We start from the raw sequence: 15,016 nt of genomic DNA on the forward strand, positions 1-15,016 counted from the left end.
TTTCTCTCTTCATTGCACACAGTCCTCATTCACGGATTAAATTTAAGGAGCGACAACGAAAGGAATTTATTAGAAGTCCAAAAATCGAAGGTGAGAACAGGCTTGCTTTTGATAAGGCAGGGGCAATCAAAAGTTGCCGCCACCGGTGTTGAGCAAAGACGGTGGTGCTTCTCTCAGAAGCAGATGCCACCTTCAAACTTTCTGAAGTCTGAAAAACCCATCACAGGCCATGACAGCTCAATGAAGCAATATTCAAGCTGTTTTCATTTGACAGAGGAAAGGGGCGTCAGAGAACACCCTTCCCACTCACCGGTTGAATAATAGCTTAAAAAAAGACTTCCAAACCCATCGCAAATGTTTAAGGAAAAGGAACAAAAATGAGAGAAAGGGAACACACATCTTAATAGGCTTCATTTAACTTATTTTATTGTCACCTTATCAGAAATAGGTCTGCAAATAGAAAAATATCTGTTTTCAAATTGGGATCAGAATGACAGCAAATATAAAATTACCTGAGTTACACGCATCAGAAATGCATTTTTTAAAAAAAAGTACAGGACCATATAAATTTGTCTCTCAGTTGGTCCAGATAACTGAGACGCCTCACTTGATTTTTAAAATATATTTTTTAAAGAACCACTCCCATACTACTTTAAGACATACACGTCAGAAATAAACAAGAGGTCTTCCGAGCAGGTCATTTTGCAAGCAAGTCAGAACAGAAAGAAATAAGGTTTAGTACGTGTTCTACACAAGGACACTGCACAGCAGAACTCTAGGCACCTAATTATAACCACTTATAATTGCATCTCCTGATGTTGCATGGAATATATACTGATTCAGCAAAGGGAATCTGTACACATAAGCAGACTTCCTTCAGGTACCAATGTACATTAGAACGCACTTTTCAGCATGAATGCTAGGATGAAGCACTGAGCGTACATCGCCATCCAACTTCCTGATGGCAGATAACATAACCATGACTAAATAGCACCTTCTTTATAGGTGAATGGCTGGCAGAGTCAACGACAACACGTCACATTGCAACACTTTGTTTTAGCTCTGGCTTATTTATCCTTAATTCAATGTGCCAGGGCGGGGGAATCTTAACAGACTGCACTAAATGCTTAGCCACTGGGATTTTGCTTCTCTTTAACTACTTGGAAAATTGGTCTGTAGCTGGTGAAATTCCTACAGGTGATGCAAAAGGTACTCCCTCATGACCTGATTGCATCGCTGGAGAAAATTATACCGGTAGGTCTTTTTAAATCCCATTGATTTCAGTGAAAAGAGATTTAAGCTTTTCCTATTGGAACCAAACAACTTCCAAGTGATGCATTGAAGTTGGACTTTGCACAAGGTGGTGAAGCAACACTTTATTTTCTCTCTAAATAAATTATGTCTTTGATCTGCTATTATTAAAACATAGCCCAAGTCTAATAGGTAGCAATATTGTTTTCATTTCCTTCTGTAAAGGTAAAGGTAAAGGGACCCCTGACCATTAGGTTCAGTCATGACCGACTCTGGGGTTGCGGCACTCATCTCGCTTTATTGGCCGAGGGAGCCAGCGTACAGCTTCCGGGTCATGTGGCCAGCATGACTAAGCCGCTTCTGGCGAACCAGAGCAGCGCAAGGAAACGCAGTTTACCTTCCCGCCAGAGCGGTACCTATTTATCTACTTGCACTTTGACGTGCTTTCGAACTGCTAGGTAGGCAGGAGCAGGGACCGAGCAACGGGAGCTCACCCCGTTGTGGGGATTCGAACCGCCGACCTTCTGATTGGCAAGCCCTAGGCTTTGTGGTTTAGACCACAGCGCCACCCACGTCCCTTCTGTACAAACCACAAAAAAGATCATTCAAAACTGTTCATCTTCTGATAAGGACAGGGGTCAGCAAACTTTTTCAGCAGTGGGCCGGTCCACTGTCCCTCAGACCTTGTGGGGGCCAGACTATATTTATATTTTAGACAGGAGTCTAAAGTAGAATCCAGCAACCAGAGAAAAAGCCCATGCTTCTGAGTCTGGTCAGATTTACAATTACTAGCTATCAAGCTTATTGAGAAGGGAAAAGTAAACACACATCTTCAGTTTCTGCTAAAACTGGCAGAAAAGAAGTATTATGGGGAGTCTGTTGGTCAAGAGGTGGCAATTCTGGCTCCCTGCCTTTAAAAACAAATATACATTCATACTTTTTTCTCTTCTCAGCCCCACAGAACAATTCCCCTAAAAATCCACATTCTCCATTTGCAGATAGGCAAAGTTCATCATGAATATAAATTGGGAACTTCCCTGACTTGCATAGCACCTGTCAATCACGGTATTTTGAGTTTTGCAGATTAATCATTGCACAATACAGGCTCATGATACCAAAATAAAAAAAAAAAGTTCTGATTAAGTCACAGATCAAGTCAAATTTTCCCCTCTTATGAGAACATGGGGGAAATTACACAAATGCCTGTAAATAAACACAAAACTCCCAACTCAGGCGCCGAAGACATTTTAAATCGTTTCTTCCTGTTTTGGCTCTCTTCATTTTTCTCTCTGGGCACAACTAGTTATTTTTAGTGAAAGAAATACTTTATACTCTAAAGGGCTGGCTGTTTGTTTGTCCTGACACCCACACCTTTTTGTGTGCTTGTGCGTGTGTCTGTGCAATTCTTGCCCGCTGGGATTTCTCTGAGGGTTCACAGAGAAAGGCTTATTGCTATTAAAACCATCTTTAGGAGTGTGATTCAAGTTTTAACACCTAGGAAAAAAGTTGCCAACACAGATTTGTCTGTGTGTGTAATAACCACAGCAGCTCAGACACGAATCCATGAAAACACAAACAAAGCTACCAAGTCAGATAGCTGGTTAATCTACCGGTAATTCATTATTGTCAACATATACTGTCAATCAGTATTATTGACAACATATATTGTCAATATATACTGTCGATCACTGCCTTCCTGCTCCTTTCTAAAACTGGAGATATATCATGGATTGAACCTGAGATGTTCTGCATGTGAAGTATGTGTTCAGTCACTGAGCTATGCGCTCATCTCTCCATACCTGCAGGGCACGGCTGGGCTCCGCCACCGAACTAAATATGAAGACAGACATGATGCTTGACTTGTAAACCAGCAGATCTACTTTGAAAGCACCCTTCCTTTCAGTACGCCATGTACCTTGTGCTTTCAAGGTCTTTGCGGTAGGAAGAAAGAGCTCCACAAGTTTGCAGAAGAAGGCACACTGTGGTGCAATACACTTATTTCAGAGCATTAATATATATATATATAATGGATGAACATAGAAACATGAATTTGGCACTTAATATTTTTAAATTCAAAACATAGCCCTCCAAAAACTTGGGAATGGGAGGCTGGGGAAGGCTGATGGCTCAGCCAGTGTTTGATTCACAGGTATCGGAAAGTTGAAAAGCTAGGTGAGATTTCTGTATTATGATGTCTGTCTTCACCATAAGAGTGTGCCTGAACACACACATACCACGCCAGCATATTGTAGAAGTAGTGGATAAGCTGATCCCCCCCCCACCCTAAACTTGCCCACTGTTGTTGAACTTATCTCCAAGGAATCTCTCACAAGCTTCTAAGGAATCCGAGTTCCCAGGAACACAAGATGAAAACAAATGCTATTGAGCCTGGATAGCTGTAGGTTAGACTGTGGTGCTGATAACACCAAGGTTGCAGGTTCGATCCCCATATAGGACAGCTGCATATTCCTGCATTGAAGGGGCCATAGGCTCCCCATTCCAGGTTGAGGTAAGTCTTAAGTACAGTGGAGGCCAGCAATCCAAAAGAGCTGTCATGGCGGGAAAGGATGGTTACAGAAACAAATATTTAAGTCCTCAGCACAGTGTGCTTGGTCTGTGCAGCATCTATGGATTCAGCTACGGAAGACCACGATGGGATGGATTTAGGTGAACATTGGTTCTGAAGCAGCACTGGGTCTATCAGCACCCAATGATGCGATTTAATTTAGCTGCACTTATAAGACCATCTTTGAAAACCCATGTCAAGGTAAGTTCACATATTTCAATGTCCTGAATCTGCAATTACCATTTGGTAACAGGTAAGATAGTATCACTGGTCTTCTGTTATGCAATCATTTACCTGCAGCGCATACATGGTGAGATTACATTCTGACATTACCGGGGAATTTAGTCACGATGGTTAGGCTCATGGAACCATCAATCAGCGACCGACCATTGTGGGTCACGGTGAAATGGAAAAGCTTAAAAATATGGGCAGAGCCTGGAGCTGGCAAGTCACCATCCCAAACTGGCTGGCCATGCTCAAAATCAGGCATCATCATGCCACAAGTCCACTTGTGAGAAGTCACCACCTCAAAAACACCCTGCAAAATCACTGTTGAGCTACATGTTTGGCAAAATTATTTGGCAGAGTCCTGGGGCTATTAGTTTTGCAATTCAGGTGTGTGTGTCTAGATAGAGGAATTGCATTTATGGATAACTAGAATTAAAAAATTATACAGTAGTACATGAGCAAGAACTAAAGTGCTAGCTTTCAAAGTGCTGGTGGAATTACATACAGAATCATTAAAATGCTGTTCTCCTATCTAGACCCAACATCCTTTCCAACTCTCCATGAGGCAAGCAACCCAAACTTGCAAATTTGCCTTTAGACAAAACTCCAAGGATTTCGCTTTTTTTGGTGTAGACCTGTCACTCCAGGCCCTTAACCCGTCACATACTCCCCTTAATTACACCAAGAAGAAACCCCAGCTAACCCCACACGGGGTCAACTCTCAAACCAGTTGGCTAGATTCTGGATGGTCTTGGGTTGCTTGCCCGCAGCCCTGACTGCGTTGCAAACCCTGCAGCCGTGTTCCACCCAGAAGAACATCAGCTGCACGTCATACCGCTTCCTCCAGGCAAAATACCTCCGGTACCGGCTCTTGTTTTTATCTAGGAATTTCAGGTAAAGGGCCAGTTGCCTGGGACTGGCAAAGTCGTCGATATGGATGAAAGAATCGGGGGGAATGAAAAGCTCGTAGTTGGACCTCGCGGGGCCAAGCACGATGGGCACTGCCCAGGATGTGAAGGCGTTCCTCCAGAGCTTCTCAGTGATGTAGTCTGGATGCTGGGAGTTCTCAAAGGCCAAGTAGAACTTGTACTCGGAGACCGTCTTGACCACACTGTTGTCCTTCAGCTTCAGGCCGTGGGCGCCGTAGACGTCGATGGGGAGGTGGTCCTTCAGCTGGCGGTAGTAGCGGACGCGGGCCTGCTCTTCATTCCAGTTGCTGATGGCCCAGGCCACCAGCTTGGTCTTCCTGGGCATGGAGAGGTGCAGGGCGGGTGTCTGGCTGGGGCGGAGATACCCGTAGGGCACGAAGATGTCCGAGTCCACCTTGTAGGACATGGTCCAGTTGAAGATGCCCCCCAGGTCCCGGAGGCCTTGGGTATGTGAGGGTGACTCCGAGTTCATCCACACCCAGCGCTGCTCAGGGGGCCTAACCCGGGGCAGGTTCTTGAGGCCACTGCTCATGAGGTTCCTGTGGTGGAAGACGACAGCCTGCGCCTCCAGCTGGCGCCCCCGGTCGGTGGTGAGGTTGCAGGCGCGGATGCCGAAGCGGCGCTCGCAGCCGTCCAAGGGCTGGTTGTGCCCGAAGGGCACCCACCACATGAGGACGGTCACCGCCTCGTCGCCCCCGTCGTTGCCGCGGCCCCACACGGGCGGCGGGACCTGCAGGCTGCTGGCGGCGTACAAGGCCAGCAGGGTGCAGCAAGACAGCACGGCCGCCAGCAGGCGCCGCTTCAGCCCCGGCGCCCCGGGGCAGGAGAGGCCGTGGCACAGCCAGGGCGCGAGGCGCGCAAGCCGGCCTCGCAGACGACACAACAAGCCCGGCTCCGGAGGCTCCATCGCGGGCCGCCGCTGACCGAGGGGATGAAGAAAGCGCCGAGGGCGCATCGTGGTCCTTTGGCTGCCTTTGCCACCGCCTCCTGCCCGGCCCCGCCTGCCAGGGCGCCGAGTGGCGCATCCCGATGGATCCCGGGTTGCAGGCCCGCCTTCCCCAGAGGGGGCCGCGGCTCTCCGGCCTCCTCCAAGCCCTGCTTCTAAGCGGAAGGGTGGCCGCTCCAAGGATCCGAACTCCTTGGAGAGCCGCCGGACAGGACCCGGTTGCTCCTCGTCCCTTTGTTTGTCTGTTTGTTTGTCTATGCCGATTTCCTTGGGGCGGGCAGAGATTCAGCCGCGACAGCTTTCCCCTCCGGCGGGTGAAGGGATGGCAGAGCTGCACCTGTTGGATTTCTGCCTGCTGTAAGAGGTGGAAGGGGGTGTGAGCCCGCGCAATCGGATGGCTTCTGCTGTGGCGTTGCTCTCTGCCTGCTCGGAGATGCAGTGATTTAGTTGGGAGCTGTAACGGCTTTAGCTGGAGTTGGAACGGCGAGGGAGGGAAATGCCCAAAGCGCACTCCTAAGCAGAGCGTACTTAGAAGTTAGCCTCTGGTTGAGTTAACCTGCTGCGGTGTTGCAACCCGAAGCACGGAGAGGTGCGACGCAAGTTGTGATCACGATGCAAGAACGAAATGCATGCTGCGCATGGGAAACGGATCCAGCTGATTTTAAACTGCTCCTCATGAAGTCATATGATTTTTTTTTCATTCAAATTAAATAAAACTGCCATGATAATGTAGACCGTGTCTTAGTCTGTAGGCAGCATCAAAAAAATCATCCACCCACTGTTTCGTGGGGCCGCGCAATGGCACAAAAACATGGTTAAAAAACACGGGTCCTCATGGATCCTCATGATTTTTGCACTAGATCAGCCCGAAGTCACCATCATATCAAACATCATGGCCATGGGCACAGCATGCACCACAAAAAACAGGGATCCACGGCTTCCTGGCGACATCGTGGCCCTAAAACGTGGTTTCGAAGGACGGATCCTCATGGATCCTCACGCTTTATGCATTGGGCCACCCCAAACGCACCATCAAATTACCTATCATGCCCATGGGCATAACCTGCACCACAAAAATCTAGGATCCACGGCTTCCTGGCCATATCATGGCCCAAAAATTTGGTTCTGAAGCACGGGTCCTCATGGATTCTCACACTTTTTGCATTGGACCAACCCTAACTCACAGTCAAATAACACATCATAGCCAGGGGCACAGCCTGCACCACAAAAAACTCGGATCCACGGCTTCCTGGTCATAAAGGTAAAAGTAAAGGCATCCCTGACCATTAGGACCAGTCATGACCGAATCTGGGGTTGCGGTGCTCATCTCACTTTATTGGCCGAGGGAGCCGGTCATGTGGCCAGCATGACAAAGCCGCTTCTGGCGAACCAGAGCAGCGCACGGAAACGCTGTTTACCTTCCCACCTGAGCGGTACCTGTTTATCTACTTGCACTTTGACGTGCTTTCAAACTGCTAGGTTGGCAGGAGCAGGGCCCAAGCAACGGGAGCTCACCCCATCACAGGGATTTGAACTGCCGACCTTCTGATTGGCAAGTCCTAGGCTCTGTGGTTTAACCCTTCCTGGTCATACCATGGCCCAAAAATGTGGTTCTGAAGCACGGATACCTGTGGATCCTCTTGCTTTTTGTCTCTACTTTCCAGGGACAGTCCTGGATTTACAGAAGCCATTCTGGTTTCTGATTTGATCCCGGAAAGTCCCGCTTTTCCTTAGGACGCCCCTATTTCCAGAGTGTAGTATGATTTCCCTGAGAGAAATGTTGTGAGGGCATGGAGTCATGAGATCCTGGAGCCAAGAAGATCAAGTAACTATGCAACCTTTAGAAGGCAGCTGAAGGCAGCCCTGTATAGGGAAGTGCGTAATGTTTTCTTATGTTTTTATGAATGTTGGAAGCCTCCCAGAGTGGCTCCGGCAGCCTTAGTCAGATGGGTGGGGTATAAAAATAATAATTATCATTATCTTATTATATCATTAATATTATAATATTATTATCAATATTATTATTGTTATAAGAATTTTAAGGTCGTACGTATATAAAATAAATGTTCATAGATGTACCAAGCACACACACACACACACACACACACACACAAACACAAACCACATGTCTGAAGCACGCAGAAAAAGGCCTGAAACCATTTTGTCCCTCCCAAATTTACCTGTTCCGAACAGCACATTGAAATGATGGTTAATGATAAAAGCTTAGAATCATAGAATCATAGAGTTGGAAGACACCACAAGGGCCATCAAGTCCAACCCCCTGCCAAGCAGGAAACACCATCAGAGCACTCCTGACATATGTTTGTCAAGCCTCTGCTTAAAGACCTCCAAAGAAGGAGACTCCACCACACTCCTTGGCAGCAAATTCCACTGTCAAACAGCTCTTACTGTCAGGAAGTTCTTCCTAATTTTTAGGTGGAATCTTCTTTCTTGTAGTTTGGATCCATTGCTCCGTGTCCGCTTCTCTGGAGCAGCAGAAAACAACCTTTCTCCCTCCTCTATGTGACATCCTTTTATGGATGTGGTATGAACACAGTTCAGGTAGCCTTTGTCCATTGTTTTGAATTTCGTTGTGTTATTGTCTTCCATTGGACACTTTTGTTGTTGCAGCCTGAAATAGCATTAGCATTTTTTGCTGCTGCCGCATCACTCTCAGGTTGATCATGTTAAGCTTGTGGTCCCCTAAGATCCCTAGATCCTTTTCCCTACCAGCAAACCAGTGTCCCTCATCTTATATTTGTGCAGCTGGTTCTTCCTGCCAAAGTGCAGAACCTTAGAGTGGCTAGAGGTCCTCTTTGCTCGCCTTCAGGGTGTGACCGTGTCGCAGTCAGTGCTGTGGTAGCTCCGTGTGGCATTGACACAGTTCAGTAGAATCGCCTGGTGGCAATCCAGGCCAGCTGGTGCCAGCTCTAAGATGAGATCTAAGATGTCTCCAGCATACTGAGTGTTTTGCCTTGGTAGAGCACACCATGTTCGTGATGCAGAGGCTGTGGTATGAACACAGTTCAGGTAGCCTTTGTCCATTCTTGTTCACGTTCCCGATACCAAGGGGGCCTCTGCGGTTATCCCAGCTGTGATGAACTCTCCCAGCAGGAATAGTAATAGTCATAACAATTTTATTATTTATACCCCGCCCATCTGGTTGGGTTTCCCCAGCCACTCTGGGCAGCTCCCAGCAGAACACTAAAAACAGAATAAAACTTCAGACAGGGCTGCCTTCAGATGTCTTCTAAGAGTGAGAGAGTTGTTTATTTCTTTGACAACTGCTGGGAAGGTGTTCCACAGGGCTGGCGCCACTACCGAGAAGGCTGCTGACATGCTGGTCTGGTTCTTTGCAGAACTTGTTCTTGATCTGCATATCAGAGCACACACAGAGTGTACTCAATATGTTAACCGGAATGGAGGTAGATGAGAGATGGAGAGAAGGCAAGCATTCTGAGCCCTCAGCTGGCAGTTCTATCACAGACAGAAGGTAGTCCCTCGCTGCAAATCTTATGCCGTGAATCTTCGGGATGCCCTCCTTGCCACAAAGGGTGTAGTTCTCTCTGAGGCTGCCATTCGAAGCAAGTCTTGTCCCCTGTAGAGCAGCAATGTCAATGTTGCGTGTTTTCAGCTCATGGTCAATGATGTTCATCTTCTGTGAGTTGCTGACATGCAGCAAGCCAGAACACATGGTCCTAATGTTCCAGCTTGCTGGGTGCAAGAGGGTTTGTTCCTTTCATTTTGCCTGATATAGCAGTTTGGTCTACTTAGTGTGAGTGATACTGTGAGCTCCAAACACCCACTGAGGCAGGTGGCCAGTCAGCACTTTACTGATTGGGGACTGCCTGGCTTTATTGAGGTTGAATGTGTGTGCGTGTGTGCGTGTGCGTGCACACACACACACACACACACACACACACACACAGTAATCACAGGGTTGGTGGGAGAAGGCAAAGGAAGGGGCACAACACGTCCCATCCCCCCCCTCCTTTCTCTCTAGCAAGGAATTTCTCATTTTTCTTTGAAAAGTTAGCCTGTCTCCTCAGTTCAGTCCAATTTGCCAGGACAAAGTGAAGGTGAATACTGTCCTTGCCAACAAGCAGTGCTTTTTTCTGGGGGGACGCATACCCCTAAACATTTTGTGAATCTAATTTTGGCCTCATTGAGGGGCAGTATTTCAATATGAGTAGGAAAAGGAGAGTACCCCTCCACATATTTTTAGAAAAAAAGCACTGCCCACAAGTATGCAGAATGATCCCTGGGAGCCTTGCTTTCTGAGGGAGGCTGGTCTGCTTTGAAACGCTTGACCCCATGGGGGTGGGGTTTCCTTCCTTCCTGACTCCTTCCCTTCCTGGTCCTAGAATCATAGAATCATAGAGTTGGAAGAGACCACAAGGGCCATCGAGTCCAACCCCCTGCCAAGCAGGAAACACCATCAGAGCACTCCTGACATATGGTTGTCAAGCCTCTGCTTAAAGACCTCCAAAGAAGGAGACTCCACCACACTCCTTGGCAGCAAATTCCACTGTCGAACAGCTCTTACTGTCAGGAAGTTCTTCCTAATGTTTAGGTGGAATCTTCTTTCTTGTAGTTTGGATCCATTGCTCCGTGTCCGCTTCTCTGGAGCAGCAGAAAACAACCTTTCTTCCTCCTCTGGATACGTTCCAGTTTGTCAGTGTCCTTCTTGAACTGTGGTGCCCAGAACTGGACACAGTACTCCAGGTGAGGTCTGAGCAGAGCAGAATACAGTGGCACTATTACTTCCCTTGATCTAGATACTCCTATTGATGCAGCCCAGAATTGCATTGGCTTTTTTAGCTGCCGCGTCACACTGTTGGCTCATGTCAAGTTTGTGGTCAACCAAGACTCCTAGATCCTTTTCACATGTACTGCTCTCAAGCCAGGTGTCACCCATCTTGTATTTGTGCCTCTCATTTTTTTTGCTCAAGTGCAATACTTTACATTTCTCCCTGTTAAAATTCATCGTTTGTTTTTGCCCAGTTCTCTAATCTGTCAAGGTCGTTTTGAAGTGTGATCCTGTCCTCTGGGGTGTTAGCCACCCCTCCCAGTTTGGTGTCATCTGCAAATTTGATCAGGATGCCCTTGAGTCCATCATCCAAGTCATTGATAAAGATGTTGAATAAGACCGGGCCCAAGACAGAACCCTGTGGCACCCCACTAGTCACTCTTCTCCAGGATGAAGAGGAACCATTGATGAGCACCCTTTGGGTTCGGTCAGCCAGCCAGTTACAAATCCACTGAGTGGTAGCATAGTCTAGACCGCATTTTACCAGCTTCTTTACAAGAATATCATGGGGCACCTTGTCAAATGCCTTGCTGAAATCAAGGTAGGCTACATCCACTGCGTTCCCTTCATCTACCAGGCTTGTAATTCTGTCAAAAAACGAGATCAGGTTAGTCTGACATGACTTATTTTTCAGAAATTCATGCTGACTATTGGTGATCACAGCATTCCTTTCTAGGTGCTCACAGACTGTTTGCTTAATGATCTGCTCCAGAATCTTCCCTGGTATTGATGTCAGACTGACTGGGCGGTAATTATTTGGGTCCTCTCTTTTCCCCTTTTTGAAAATAGGGACAACATTTGCCCTCCTCCAGTCTGCCGGGACTTCGCCTGTTCTCCAGGAATTCTCAAAGATGACTGCCAGTGGTTCTGAAATCACATCTGCCAGTTCTTTTAATACTCTTGGATGCAGTTCATCTGGCCCTGGAGACTTGAATACATCTAGACTAGCCAAGTATTCTTGTACTATCTCCTTAGTTATTCTGGGCTGTGTTTCCTCTGCTGAATCATTTGCTCCAAATTCTTCAGGTCGGGCATTGTTTTCTTTATCGGAGAAGACTGAGGCAAAGAAGGCATTGAGGAGTTTAGCCCTTTCTGTGTCCCCTGTTTGCATTTCACCATCTTCTCCTCTGAGTGACCCCACTGTTTCTTTGTTCTTCCTTTTGCTACGAACATACCCATAAAAGCCTTTTTTGTTGCTTTCAACCTCTCTAGCAAGCCTGAGTTCATTCTGTGCTTTAGCTTTTCTGACTTTGTGTCTACACGTGCTGGCTATTTGTTTGAATTCCTCTTTGGTGGTTTCCCCCCTTTTCCATTTTTTGTACACATCCTTTTTTAATCTTAACTCAGTTAAAAGTTCTTTAGATAGCCACCCTGGCTTCTTTAGGCACCTTCCATGTTTCCGTCTCATTGGTATTGCCTGAAGTTGTGCTTTTACTATCTCCCTCTTAACAAACTCCCAGCCATCATGAACTCCCTTTCCTTTTAGTATTACTGTCCATGGGATCTCACCCAGCACTTCCCTAAGTTTTATGAAGTCGGCTTTCTTAAAGTCAAGAAATTGAGTCCTAGTATGCTTGGCTGCTCCTTTCCGCTGTATAGTAAACTTCAGAAGAGCATGATCACTCGCGCCTAATGATCCTTCCACTTCTACCCCACTAACCAGGTCATCAACATTGGTTAGGACCAGATCTAAAATGGCTGTTCCTCTTGTTGCTTCTCCCACTTTCTGGACAATGAAGTTGTCTGCAAGGCCAGTGAGGAATCTGTTTGACCTTATGCTCTTGGCTGAGTTTGACATCCAACAAATATCTGGGTAATTGAAGTCCCCCATTACTACTGTCTCCCTTCCTTTTGCATGCTTGGCCATCTGTTCCAGGAAGGCATCATCTATGTCCTCCGTTTGGCTTGGGGATCTATAGTAAACTCCCACAATGAGGTCACTGTTATTCTTCTCTCCCTTAATTTTGACCCAAATGCTCTCACTTTGGCTTTGAGGTTCTAAATCTTGGATCTCTTCACAGGTATACACATCCCTGACATATAACGCCACTCCTCCTCCTTTCTTGTCTGGTCAGTTTCTCTGAAATAGATTGTATCCCTCCATTATTACATTCCAATCGTAGGACTTATCCCACCAGGTTTCAGTGATGCCTATTATGTCATATTTAGTTTGCTGTACCAAGAGCTCAAGCTCATCTTGTTTATTTCCCATGCTTTGCGCATTAGTGTACAGACATTGAAGTCCATTAATCATTCCCCCGTGTCTCTTATTTAAGGATTTTTTCCTCCCACCACTAGGTCTGCGTGCTGTTTGCTCCATTCGGTCTATGACATTTGGATGATCATCTTCATCAATTGATAGACTCCTACCTTCAGGAGCACTGTCTCCCTCCCCCACATTAGTCAGTTTAAAGCCCTCCTGATGAGGTTTCTGAGATTTTTTGCAAAAACATTCCTCCTAACCGTTGTGAGGTGCAGCCCATCGCTTGCCAGAAGTCCATCTTCAAGAAACTGCAGTCCGTGATCTAAGAATCCAAACCGTTCCTGTTTACACCATTTGCGAAGCCAGTTGTTCACTTCCTCTATTTTTCCCTCTCTCCCTGGGCCACGTCGTTCAACTGGGAGGACAGATGAGATGACAATTTGTGCATTTAATTGCTTCAATTTCCTGCCCAGAGCCTTGTAATCTCTTTTGATGTTCTGGAGGCTACTGCTTGCAGTGTCATTGGTTCCCACATGAACCAAGAGGAAGGGGTATTTGTCAGTGGGTTTTATGATTCCTTGCAGTTGTTCAGTTACATCTTGGATCTTAGCCCCGGGGAGACAGCACACTTCCCGAGACATCTTGTCAGGCCCACAGATCACTGCTTCTGTTCCCCTCAGTAGGGAATCCCCTATCACCACTACACGCCTCCTCTTAGGTCTGGTCGGGGTTCTTCCGTGAGCTGTCCATTTCAAGGTCGCCTGCACATTCCCTGAGGACTGACTTTGCTGCTCGTCTTCATATACCTGATCGACTGTAATGAGGGAGAGATCCTCAAATGGAGTCTGCTCTTCGTCTTCCATGCTAGGGGAGAGGACCTCAAAGCGATTGTGTATTTCTAAACAATCAGAGCGAACCCTGGGCCTCCTACTTCTTTGAGTCACGTTTCTCCATATATCTGGCTCCTGTGTTGCTTGATGTTGTTGGAGTTTGCTAAGGCCAATGCTAGCTTGGAAGATTTGATTTCTACCCTTACAGAATTTAGGCTTGCATGTGGAAACTTACAAAGCCAAAAGGGATATATTCTCTGGTAATTCTGATCTAGAATCTGGTGAGGATTCTAGAGTTGCTTCTGTAGTGCTAGGATGGGGAATCTGTGGCCCTCTGGATCTAGATCTTGTTCTACTACCAATTCATCATGCTTCATGGAAAGTGATTCACAAATGAAATGAATTAATAAAGAATAGCACCCACCCCAGACCATTGGCTCTGCTGGCTGGGGCTGACGGGGGTTTATAGTCTTAACATCTGGATGCTGCAGGTTCCCTGTCTGGGCTGGGTGATCTGTATCTCTCCAGATGTTACTGCACCAAAACCCCCAGCAGCTCCTTTTGGACTTACTTGCTTGGTTGCCTTAAGAGAATGGTCTTTTGTCAGTTGATTTTGAGTGATTGATTCAATATCTGTGTAAAGAAGGTTCCTATGGCTGACATGCCCTTTAAATGAAGGACTTCATTAGCTTTCGGATGATCTCTTCTAGTACTTTGCAATGGCCGAGGAGTTGAGCACCGTGGCCGGCAAGCAAGCCAAGAGGCTGCAGAGCAGCTGCAGCAACATAGAGGAGGGAGCAGAAGAAGTTGGAAAGCAGGAGGAAAACGGGCATGAAATGAAACGGTTCAAGACCAATGGGGAGGAGGTGGAGGACGGGGTGAAGAGGTTCCCCAAAAGGAAGGTTGTGCTGCTGATGGCATATTCAGGGAAAGGCTATTATGGGATGCACATAATAGGCAGAATATGTGGTCCTGGTCCACAGCATCTTAAAAAGTAGAGACATCACCTTGCCAACAAAGGTCCGTATAGTAAAACCTATGGTTTTCCCAGTAGTGATGTATGGAAGTGAAAGCTGGACCATAAAGAAGGCTGATCGCCGAAGAATTGATGCTTTTGAATTATGGTGCTGGAGGAGACTCTTGAGAGTCCCATGGACTGAAGAAGATTTATTGCTCAGATAAGCCTTGGCGTCCAGCCCGCTTCGGCTGCGCAACTACCAGCCAGGCCTCCGGACTTCATAGGCCACATTCCA

At 46.9% G+C, this 15,016-nt stretch overlaps 1 protein-coding gene across 1 annotated transcript; it reads right to left on the reverse strand.

Annotated features, from left to right (window-relative positions):
* Positions 1 to 400: 400 nt before the first annotated feature.
* FUT4 (fucosyltransferase 4) lies at positions 401 to 6,370 on the reverse strand. Its single transcript, XM_083610030.1, has one exon. The coding sequence runs from the start codon at positions 5,927 to 5,929 to the stop codon at positions 4,760 to 4,762; it is 1,170 nt and encodes a 389-aa protein (XP_083466156.1). The 5' UTR covers positions 5,930 to 6,370; the 3' UTR covers positions 401 to 4,759.
* Between the last annotated feature and the right edge of the window lie 8,646 nt (positions 6,371 to 15,016).

This window comes from Podarcis filfolensis, assembly GCF_964270895.1.
Source record: "Podarcis filfolensis genome assembly, chromosome: 4".
NCBI classification, from domain to species: domain Eukaryota; kingdom Metazoa; phylum Chordata; class Lepidosauria; order Squamata; family Lacertidae; genus Podarcis; species Podarcis filfolensis.

Bases quoted from the DNA above. Each gene is read 5' to 3' on its own strand.
- FUT4 (XM_083610030.1), bottom strand. From the start codon at position 5,929: ATGCGCCCTCGGCGCTTTCTTCATCCCCTCGGTCAGCGGCGGCCCGCG.